This window comes from Camelus ferus, chromosome 18 (assembly GCF_009834535.1).
Source record: "Camelus ferus isolate YT-003-E chromosome 18, BCGSAC_Cfer_1.0, whole genome shotgun sequence".
Classification (NCBI taxonomy): Eukaryota; Metazoa; Chordata; class Mammalia; order Artiodactyla; family Camelidae; genus Camelus; species Camelus ferus.
Genome location: NC_045713.1, coordinates 36,783,790 through 36,795,657, shown reverse-complemented (window position 1 = coordinate 36,795,657; position 11,868 = coordinate 36,783,790). Strand labels below are relative to the sequence as shown.

Sequence of the window (11,868 nt, the reverse complement as noted above, 5' to 3'; positions counted from 1 at the left end):
GGTATATAAGCTCTCAAATCTCGCCCCTTTTGGGGGAGTACTTTTCTTTTTTTCCTGTGAAACTCCTTGTGTATGTGTATGTGTATGTATGAGTATTTAAAACAATAAATTTGTGAATCTAGTCTCCTGTTAATTTGCTTTGTTGCTTATTTCATAGAGTCAGCTTTTGAACTGAAGTGTAGCAGAGAGTGTGCCACCCCCAGATGTATGATTTGGGCATAAGAATTCTTTTGAGCTGAGGATACAAGAAAAGCTCCCACCTTCCCCTATTTGCTTGAAAGCAGGACATACATTTTCACAGCCATTCCTTCTCCCATTTCTACCAAAAAGGACAGAAGTTAATCACACCATTAGACACCCCATTTTCCCATAAGGGGAAAAAGACTTCTTCTATCCCTCTGGGCTCTACAGGGAAGGACAAATAATTTTCTTTCTACCCTTCTGAGTTTTGGGACCAGAGCAATCTGCATAACAAACTTTACTTAACAGCCTTTATTTCAACCCCTGGAGGCCTGAACCTTCTTTCTGCTGTCCTGTCATTTCTCCACAAATTTACTCTCTTTGAATTACTCATTTTCCCTTGGGTATCTCCCATATACATGAGGTGTACATGTTAATAAACTTCTGCTTGTCTTTCTCTTGGAAACCTGTCTTTATTACAGTGGTCTCAGCCCAAAACTCAGAAGGGTAGAAAGAAAATTATTTGTCCTCCCCTGTAGAACCCAAGAGGGTAGAGGAAAAGTCTTTTTCCCCTTATACTTTCTGTGCATAAAGAGAGAAAAACTAAGTGTAAGGCGTAGGAACAAAGTGAACGGTGTCTGAAACGTGAGCACAATTTCCTTACAGGTGAAGGAATAACGAATCTCAAAATGTGGTTTAATGACATACAATTCTTTAAACTGGTGACACTTATTACAGTTTTAGGACTGCAGTGTTTATATTTAATCATTATAGTGTCTGCAAATGTTCCATGAAATATTTAGTTGAGATGTGATCTTCAAATTGTGGTTGTTGTGGAACTTCTTTCATTTTTGAACTCACACAGTAATATCCTAAAATGTTTTACCTTTTTCATAATTAACAAGTGGCCAACTTGGACTTAAATGACTTTTTCTTACTACATTTGTTGCTCTTTTCTTGTATGTGGTTCAAAAAAGCCTCTTTTTTGGAAACATAGAGTAGACTCTGGAACATATGTTATTTGATTATTAGAGTTAAACAGAAATAGCTACCTAGAAGTAAACTTGGGGTAAATAGTTTCTTTTGTAAGTTTAATGCTTGCCTACAATCACCCAATTCTTAGTGCTTTTTGATTTCAATTTTTAAGTGTTACACATTTTAAACTTTAAAAAGAAGCTGAAACAATACCCAAAGAAAATTTCAAATTTCAAGTTAAAGAAGTTTCCAAAATAGAAGCACTACTTTTCATAATCATTCTCTGTTCTGCTCTATAAAGTATGAAATGATAGGTTCCCCGTGTGACTGGCCCACAGAAGAACACGTCATTCCTGTGATTTGCTGCAATGGTATTTGCACAACATGCTGCTAGGTGAGAAGCATATAGTTTAATGGATGGCCTGGTACACCGTCATTGCTAATAGCTTCGATTTTGACACCAGAATGAAAGAGAGCCTATAGGCCCAGAAATTTGGTGAACTTCCATGCTTCTCTTCATGTTCGTAGTTTTAATTTTTGACCCTTAAACTTTAATTTACACACACTAGAAATATTTATTTTTTCTAAGTTTTTGATTAAATCTGATGGTGAAGTTGAACCAGATAACATTTAAAAGCCATGTCATAAAAGAAAAAAGAAGATTTCATTTTCTATAGTGTGACTAGGAGAATGCTTAGACGTCCATGTCCTGGCAAAATGATGAAAACATAGATCTAACCTGAAATGACCACATATGCACTTGCCATATTCTCACTTTCAATGAAGAAATACATGATTTCCCTTATTTTATAAATGGGATGGATTCATTAATAACTTCTAGAACATGTCGCTTCAAAGTTTTAGGCAAGAAATGTAGTGGAATTCAAGCCCCAAATAGTTATCAGACTCCAAACTTTTAGACACAAAGTTCAATTTTTAAAATTATCACAGAGAACTACATTATAGAATAGATGATGGGGGCTTGGGAAATTATGCGGGCTTGGGGTGACAATGTGCCTTTTGGGAGATTTTGGCTTAGGGAAATGATGCGGGCTTGGGGAGATGATGCAGGCTTGGGGAGATGATGCTGGCTTGGGGAGATGTGGGTTGGAGACATGATGTGGACTTGGGGAGATGATTGGACTGTGGGAGATGACTCGGGCTTGGGGTGAGGAAGTGGTCTTGCAGATATGTTGTGGGCTCAGGGAGATGATGCAGGCTGTGGTAGACGATGTGGGCTTGGGGGATCATGCGGGCTTGGGGAGATGATTTGTGCTTGGGGACATGATGTGGCCTTAGGGTGGTGAGGTCGGCTTGGGGACATGTGGGCCTGGAAACATGATGCGGGCTCGGGGATTCGATGCGGGCTTGGGGAGATGATGTGAGTTTGGGGAGATCATGTTGGCCTGGGGAGATGATGCGGGCCTGTGTAAATGATGCACGCTTGCAAATATTACGCCGGCTTGGGGACATGATACAGGCTCGGCAGGATGATGGGAGCTTGGGAAGTTATGTGGGCTTGGGGTGACAATGTGCCTTTTGGGAGGTTTTGGCTTGGGGAGATGATTGGGCTCAGGGAGATGATCCTGGCTTGGGGAAATTATTGGCCTTGGGGAGATGATGCGGGGTTGGGGAGATGATGCGGGCTTGGGAAGATGATTGGGCTCGGGGAGTCGATGCGGGCTTCGGGAGATGATTCGGGCTTGGGGAGATGATTGGGCTTGGGGAGATGAGTCGGGCTTGTGGAGATGATGCTGGCTTGGGGAGATGATGTGGCTCTGGGAGATGACAAAGGCGTGCGTAAATGATGCAGGCTCGCAGATACTAAGCCGACTTGGGAACATGATGCGGGCTCGGCTAAATGATCGGGCTTGGGATATGATGCAGGCTTGGGGAATTGATGTGCCTTTTGGGAGATGTGGGCTTGGGGAGATGATGTGGGCTTGGGGAGATTATGTGGGCTTGGGGAGACTATGTAGGCTTGGGGAGATGTTTGCTTGGGGAGATAATGCAGGCTTGGGGAGATCATGCGTCTACGGGAGATGACACGGGCGTGCGTAAATGATGCAGGCTCGCCGATTTTACGCTGACTTGGGAACATGATTCGGGCTCAGCTAGATGATGCGGCTTGGGAAATCATGCAGGCTTGGGGAAATTATATGCCTTTTGGGAGATGTGGGCTTTTGGACGTGATGCGGGCTTGGGGAGATGTGGGCTTGGGGACATGCAACAGGCTTGGGGTGATGATGCGGGTTGCAGACATTTTTCGGGCTTGTGGACATGATGTGGACTGACTGACACGACACGGGCTCTGGGACATGACGCCGGCTCGGGGACACAACACAGGTTCAGGGAGATGACGTGGACTTGGAGAGCTGATGTGGACTTGGGAAAATGTGGGTCTGGAAAGATGTGGAATTGGAGAGATGATTCAGACTTGGGGAGATGATGTTGGCTTGGGGAGATGTTGGCTCAGGGAGATGACGTGGGCTCAGGGAGATGACCCGGGCTCATTGAGATGATGTGAGCTCCCTGATATGGCGTCGGCTTGGGGACATGACAAGGTCTCAAAGACATGAAACCGGCTCAGGGAGATGACGTGGGCTCAAGGAGATGATGGGGGCTCGGGGAGACGACGCGGGATTGCAGATATTTTTCAGGCTCGCAGACATGACTTGGGCTCGCTGACATGACGTTGACTCGAGGACATGACACTGGCTTGGGGTCACGACACGGGTTCAGGGAGATGACGTGGGCTTGGGGAGATGATGCGGACTTGGGGAGATGATTGGACTGTGGGAGATAACTTGGGCTTGGGGTGATGAAGCGGTCTTGCAGATATGGTGTGGGGTCAGGGAGATGATGCAGGCTTTGGGAGATGACGTTCGCTTGGGAGATCATGCGGGCTTGGGGAGATGATTTGTTCTTGGGGACATGATGCAGGCTTAGTGTGGTGAGGTCGGGTTAGGTACATGTGGGCCTGGAAACATGATGCCGGCTTGGGGAGGTGATGCGGGCTTGGGGAGGTGATGCGGGCTTGTGGAGATGATGTGGGCTTGGTGAGATGATTGGGCTTCGGGAGATGATGCGGGCTTGGGGAGATGATGTGGGCTTGGGGAGATGATTGGGCTTGGGGAGATGATGTGGGCTTGGGGAGATGATTGTTCTTGGGGAGATGATGTGGGCTTGGGGAGATGATGTGGGCTTGGGGAGATGATTGGGCTTGGGGAGATGATGTGGGCTTGGGGAGATGATTGTTTTTGGGGAGATGATGTGGGCTTGGGGATCATCTTAGAAATGCAGTCTAAGGGGGGTGGAGGGTGGGAAGGGATCGACTGGGATTTCAAAATTGTAGAATAGATAAACAAGATTACACTCTATAGCACAGGGAAATATCACAAAATGTTATGATTACTCACAGAGAAAAAAATGTGACAATGTGTGTGTATATGTCCATGAATGACTGAAAAATTGTGCTGAACACTGGAATTTGACACAACATTGTAAAATGTTTATAAATCAATAAAAAATGTAAAAAAAAAAAGAAAAGAAATGCAGTCTAAACTTGTATTTAATGTTTTTACTAATTAGATATTCAAGGCTCATAATAATGTTAAAATAATATAATAAATAATTAACATTCAATGCTATATAGCCTCCATCTCTTTTTTCACCTGGGCTGGTGTCTCTGCTTTTGTTGTGTTTTCAAGCCAGTTCTATTCCATGTATATTTGGTAAGTAGTAAGGGATCACTTCTAACTTGGACACGTTAAGGTTATGAGAGAAATTATGTGCTCTGTCTCATGGAATTAAGACCAAAATTTTACATAAATAAACAACTGGAGAGTAATACAAGATGAATTTGACAATAAAACAGTAACTAATATTTATTGATATATTTATGTCATTCAAAATTGACATGCTTCACAGAGGCTGTATCATAAAATATTCAAAAATTATAATGGACTTTCAATTCCAAACAGTCCTCAGCTTTACTCTCAGATGCACCACGGCCCAAGCTGTATTGCCTTGGCAGGTCACTTATTTTCTCATGTATTAAAAACATAAAATATTAGTTATCTATGCTCTAGGTTATCAATGAGATATAAATTTAATGAAGACTTGTCTAAGCAGCAAGGTAGATGCAATTTATTAATCAGCTAGTCGTTTTGTAAGCACATGCTACGTGTCAGGCGTTATGTTATTTCCTGAGGAAACCCAGGTACAATCGTGCATGATTATTTTGCTGTCAAGGAATTTGGGGATAGAAAGATATAAGTAAATCAAGAATTAAACTGCACAGGGTGTATTCAGGTGCTGCAGGAGCACAAATGAGGTGTGCCAGTGTTCAGATGGCTGGTCAGGGAATACTTAAAGAAGCAATGTTACCGAGTCCAAACTCATTCTGCTGGCCACACAACAGGCCAATAAATTGGGAGACAAGGTGTTGGGGCAAGGAATAGCAAAATTATTCAGAAAGCCAGCAGACTGAGGGGATGGCAGACTACTGTCTTGGAGAGCCATCCTGCTCCAGTCAGAATACAGGCTTCTTTTATCCAAAAAAAAAAAAAAACAAACAAACCAGGGGAGGGGGTGTGGTTCATTGTTGCAAACTTCTTGCTGTAGAAAGTCTTTGTTCTTGCAGCATCCGTGTGGGCCAGGCCATGGTGTCCCTGTAAACCTCCAACAAAACAAAGGTTATTCTCTATCTTGCAACTCACCATCTCTACCTAAGTGCAGAAGAGCTAACATCCTGAAACTTCAGAGCCCCTAAAACAAGACTCTCCTGTCTATTTCAGGCTAAAGGCAACATTGTTTCACAAAAGGTGCAGAGCTGGCAACACTGAGCCTGGAAAACAGGGCACAGGGTTATAACTAAAGGAATAGATCCAGTATAGTCAGATCTGTTCTCCTCTATTACAGGATTAGGTTTGTTTGTTTGTTTGTTTATTTATTTCTGGAGGGACTGGGGATGGAACCCAGGACCGGTGCATGCTAAGCACGTGCTCTACCACTGAGCTATACCTTCCTCCCACCAGAAAATATTGTTAAATTGAAGAGTGTATGTTGTTTTTTTAGACAGTGCTCTTGCACGTCTAGCGACTACGATGAAGTATCAGCAACACTTTTACACGCACTGGGAAACCAAAGCTTTGTGTGACTCACTTTGTTGCAATATTTGCTTTATCGCCTGGTCTGGAACTGAACTCGCAGTATTTCCGAGGTCTTACTGTACCTGGAATTTAATAAATGATTTTATTGTGTTAATTGCAGATTCCCATGCAGTTTTAAGAAATAGTCCAGAGAGGGAGGTGATAGCTCCGTGGAAGAGCGTGTGTCTAGCAAGCATGAGGTCCTGGATTCAATCCCCAGTAACTCCATTAAAAATAAGGAAAGAAAGAAAAATCCAAGTACCTCCCCCCCAAGTAAAGTAATAAATTTTAAAAAATAATAAAAAGAAATAATCCAGAAAGATTCTTTGTACACTTTTCCTAGTTTCACAACCTGGTGCCATTTGAGGAACTGTAGTAAACCATCACAACCTGGACATAGATATGGGATTTCTCCCCTAGTTTTATTTGCACTTATTTGTGTGTGTGTGTGTGTGTGTGTGTGTGTGTGTGTGTGTGTGTGAATTAAGGTCTACACAATTTTCTCACCTATGTAGATCTGTGCGTCCACCATCACAGTCAGATCCTTGATGTTGTCGTCTTTATAACCACAACTGCTTCCCTCCCACCAGTTGATTTTTGTGTATAGTATGAGGTCACATTTGTTTTCATTTCTTTTTTAAGTGATCTGTATTCAGTGGCCCTGGCATCATTTATTTACAGGGCCATCCTTTCCCCACTTCTCTGAAGCATCCCCTCTGCTGTAAATTGTCTCCATGTATATATGAGTCTACGGTTCTTCCATTCATTGTCCCGTTTGTTTCTTCTCACATCGGAACTGCGCTGCCTTAATTACTACTGCACCTTTAAAAAGAGGTTGCTATGTAGTAGAAAAAGCTGTTTCTTACTTTTCTTCTGTAAACATTGTCTTGGCTATTCTTGGCCCTTTGTATTTCTTACTAGTTTCCAAAGGGGGAAGGTATAGCTCAGTGGCAGAGCATGTACTTAGTATGCATGAGGTGCTGGGTTCAATCCGCAGTCCCACCATTAAAAATAAATGGACAAACCTAATTACCATCACTCCTACCCCCACCAAATAAACAAGAAAACTAGTTTCCTGATGAATTTTCCACAACAGGACCTATGTGACATCTCATTCTCAGAACTAGAGTGAACTCACACCGATGTTTCTTCTCTCTCACAAAAGGGGGCTCCAAGGCAGCAGCTGTGTGTTCCCCATCAATGTTGTTACATTGATCTGACCTCGGGCTCTGGTCTCTAATACCCTCTGGAAGGAGCTGGGATATTGGGAAGATGGTTCTTACAAACCTTTGGCTATATAACTTCCTGCCATGAAATAAGGAGTGAAAAAGCCAAGCAATGTCAAGTTTAGATCCCCCTGCCCCCCTTTTCTGAATGGAATTAGGCAACTGGACTGTAGGAACGAGTCATCTCTGGCGGAACTGAGCTGGGAGTGGCTGTTGGGAGGCTTGGGCCGTCTTGCCTCCCATGTGTTGCAGTGGGTCCCAGGATCAGCATCTGATCTGCAGCAGTGCGGGAAGGGCGCTCCAGAATGGTCCTAAGTTGGGGCAGGAGAGCAGAGCCTCAGGACCCCCTACATCCATCCATAGCTGGAGGTGGGGTTGGTCCAGAAGGAAGCAGGACCCTGGGTGGAGCAGCTATCCTCAGACAAGGCGATCCTTCTGACTGGCCTCTGAGAGCTGCTTCCTGGTACCTGTGCTACCTGCAGCTGAGGGATGCGCCCCAGGACCCTGGGGTGGGTCTGGGAGATGCCACTTCAGATCTGCTGCTCAGGTATGTGCTGGGAGCAACAACTCCAGCGCTCGGGGGGCCTCACTTCCTGGGATAAACTTAGAAGGGTCTTTAAGGACTCATCATCCCCTCCTGTTCTGTCCTTTGTAGGTTCCCCTCACTCCCATTTGGCGCCTCCGCTGGTCTCAGTGGCTTGCCTGGAGGTATGAGCCTGACCTTCATCCCGGAGAGGTCAGCATCCCCTTCTTGGGTCTTGCCTGCTGTACTTTTCCACGCCACCAACAGAGGCCCAGGGGGCAGCAAGAGAAGGCCAAGCAGAACCCGGGACCGCACCCTTCCCTGCCCTCACTGCTGACACCGAGTCTCCCTCCTCCTGGCCCTCGCGGTCAGTCGTCCCTGTCCAGGTGCTGACCTGCTGATCCCAGAGGGCTCGGGCAGCAGCTGGAGCTTTTAGTGTCACAGACTCGCCATGTCCCCTGGTAGAAGTGTTCTCTCACCTTTGTGAACCAGGGTGAGAGGCCCTGGTTGCAGGGACGGGGAGCACCAGTTCCCCACGTGGGTCGCTTGGACAGAGTAGGGCCTCCTTTCACCTTTTTGCTCCTCTGCCCTGAGTTTTGTCGGTGATGGAGAGCTACATACATGTGACGTGACTGATGTGAATTCAGATAGCTTCCTGGGTGAGGGCATCTTGTCCCGGGCTGACACTTTGTGGCAGTGTGGGCCTCACACTTGCTTGGTGCCAGATCATGTGATCAGACCCAGTGGGTCCCCTGGCCATGTTGCCCACTCCTGCTCCTCTTTTTGCCATAAAGTGGGTCCCTTGGTCTGAGGTGATATCATGTGTGACCCTGTATTGGTGGTTTCAACATTGTTTAGAGATGCTGGCTGAGGTCCTGTGGGCAAATTCATATCTGGAAAATGTGTCTAATCCCATCAGAATTAACTGCTGCCCCTTTCAGGGCAGAACGGGCTCCGCTGTCATCAGCTTTGTTGATGCTGCAACAAACACAGGAGTGTTACCGAGTCCAAACTCACTCTGCTTGCCGCATGACAGGCCAATAAATTGGGAGACGAGGTGTTGGGGCAAGGAATGGCGAGTGTATTTGGAAAGCCAGCAGAGCAAGAGAACTGCATACTAATGTCTTGGAGAACCATCCTGCTCTAGTCAGAATACAGGCTCCTTTGATACAAAAACACAGGGGAGGGGGTGTGGTTGGTTGTTGCAAACTTCTTGCTGTAGGAATTCTTCCTTCTTACAGCCATGTATGTGGGTCAGGTCATGGTGTCCCTGTTAACTGCCAACAAAACAAAGGTTATTTTCTATTCTGCAACTTGTTATCTTTATGCAAGTGCAGAAGTGTTCATATCCTTAAAGGTCGGAGCCTTGAGAAAAGGCTCTCCTGTTTACCAGACAGCCTAAAGGCAACATTGTTTACAAAAGGTGCAGAGCGAGCAAGACTAAGCCTAGAAAACAGGGCGCAGTGGTTAAAGCTAAAGGAACAGATCTAATACGGAGTCAGATTTGTCCTCCTCTATTACAAAGTCTTTTAGGCCCAAATCCACGGGAGACCAGAACCCCAGGTGCCAAGGGGATCCCACACCTGAGAGTCACACACCATGGCCCAGGCTTCCCAAGGGACTGCACCCTGCATTGGTTCACCTGTCACACTTCTTTAAACTGGGCTCCTAGACTGTGGGCATCCCTGTTTCAGCACTGAAAACAAATTTAAAACAAGGTCAAAGAGCAATGTGAAAACACATACCCTGTGAGGAGCGGAGAAGAAAATTCAGTATTCCTGGCTCCTGACAACTTCATTTATTATGACAGCCCAGCTGCTTCTCCACACTGCCTCCCTGATGCTTCATACTTAAAAAGGAAAATGACCTAGTAGAGATTTTTAATTAGTCTAAAACCCTTGAGAAGTTGACTCGAAGAACACCTGCTAAATTTTCAACTCTTCACTCATTAACAGTGATGTACAGACATTAAACATAGTTGTCTCTCTTCCCAGACAACTATGTTCCCCAAAAATGAGAGGAGTGCTTTCCACTGGCCCCTGACTCTCATGACTGAGAACCTCCTCTGTGACTTGCCTTTCTAGAGCCCAGACCCCCCTCACTGCTAGAACTCTCCTTCAGAGGGGTTCCTCTTACTAGCATCAGCGAATCAACTCAGTCCTTCTTGCCAAAGACCGTCCCTCGTCCAGGATGCACCGCACACGCGGTCATTGCAATAAGTGCTCCCAGTGTTCCTGTGAACAGGTAAGTCAGTTCCGCACACTGAGCTTGGACTCTGTGGGATCTCTTGTTTCTAACAATTCAAAGTTATGACACTCGGCACAAACTTAAAATAAGAACCTTGAGAATTTTAAATGCTTATGCTTCATTCTTTACCTAGAAGCATAGTTAAATTTTGGAAAGCTTGGGAGATGCATCCAAAGACAAAGCCCTGAGATTTTACAGGCACCAGTGACCACAGCGTCCTCCGCATCTCCAGCCCTGTCAGGAGAATGTGCAAGGCTGGGTTCTCACAGAAACTGCCCAACCCCGTCCCTTCAGTCCCCCTCTCTTCCTGAAAACCGCGCCGAGAAGACCAGTGCGGAGGCCGCGCGGGGAAGTGCGGGCGCCCGGCGAGGTGCAGGCGGCGGCCCGGGGGCAGGAGGGGCCGGGGAGCGGGGCAGTGATGCTACGACCGCGTTGGGGGGTGCGGCAGGTGCCCCGCGCGGCGGGAGCCCGCTCCCTCCCGGTGAAGTGAGGCTGCCAGAGACTAAACTGACCCCGGTTCGCCTCTGCCCACCTGCCGCCCTTGGCCTCCGGGCCAGCCGCCGTCCGCAGGGGCCGGTGCTGCCGCAGCCGGGCCGCCTCGCTCGTGGTGCCCGAGCGCCCGCTGCCCGGGCTGCGCAGAGCCCGCCTCCTGTCATTTGAGGATTTTAACAATATCCATCGTTTTCCTCTTTTAAACCATAGATCATCTAGAAGCAGCATGTTGCTTGTTTTCTACATTAGATATATAAGGTTTTTAAAATGCATTTTTTACATATAGATTCCTAAATTAATTGTATTTTGGATGGAGAATACGGCCCCTTTGTGATTATTTGAAATTTGAAACTTGGCTTCGTTTGCTTCAGATTTTTTAATGCTTCAAATGTGCTGGCCTTCCACTGTGGGGTGCACCACCGCCTGTATGTGCAAATACGTCCATTTTTGCAACTGTGCTAATGGCAACACCCGTCTCTTTCCTGATTCCGTTTTCTTCTTGACATAGCAATTACTGAGAGCACTGTGTTAAAGCTTCCTAATAGGAGATACATGTATTTGTCAGTTTCACCTTGCAGGGCTGTCAGTTTTGGTTTTTATATGTTTTTAAGTTGTGCCCATTGGTGCGTGTACGCTCAGAGATCTGACCTTGTTTACTCTTTATTAATGTTTTGCTCTTACTTCAAAGTATATAGTGCCTAAGAACTCATGTAGCTGCAGGATGTGATTGTGGTTATTTGCCCAGAAATCTTTCCCTGGTTACTTTCAACCTTCTTGTGTCCTTGTGCGCACGTGTGTACGAGCTCGTGTATTCAAGTTACTCCAGTGGGTCCCTATGTGTCTTTGACATCTCTTGTGAAAAGAACATGAGTAACATTAAAAATTCAATTAAAAAAAACTTTATAGGAACTTACTTTAGACCACTGATTCTTAGTATGCATATTTTATTTTATTGTTACTTTTTATTGAAGTATAGTCAGTTACAATGTGTCAGTTACAATGTGTCAGTTTCTGGTGTACAGCATGTTTCACTCATACATCAACATACATATATTTGTTTTCATATTCTTTT

General features: G+C 45.6%; 1 protein-coding gene and 1 long non-coding RNA gene across 2 annotated transcripts in view; one reads left to right on the top strand and one right to left on the bottom strand.

The window, feature by feature from the left end:
* Window positions 1-858, top strand: part of LOC116657430 (ankyrin repeat domain-containing protein 26-like) — a 9,603-nt gene extending 8,745 nt beyond the window's left edge. Inside the window, exon 8 of the mRNA XM_032459476.1 lies at window positions 847-858. Coding sequence (XP_032315367.1) covers window positions 847-858 — 12 coding nt within the window. The remainder of the gene's footprint in view (window positions 1-846) is intronic.
* Window positions 859-5,741: 4,883 nt separating this feature from the next.
* On the bottom strand, window positions 5,742-11,607 carry LOC116657630. The gene is made up of 3 exons (XR_004312827.1): window positions 11,597-11,607; window positions 7,098-7,104; window positions 5,742-5,871 (listed from the first exon to the last, which is right to left on the bottom strand). It is a non-coding gene; the product is annotated as an uncharacterized LOC116657630 (long non-coding RNA).
* Window positions 11,608-11,868: the final 261 nt, after the last annotated feature.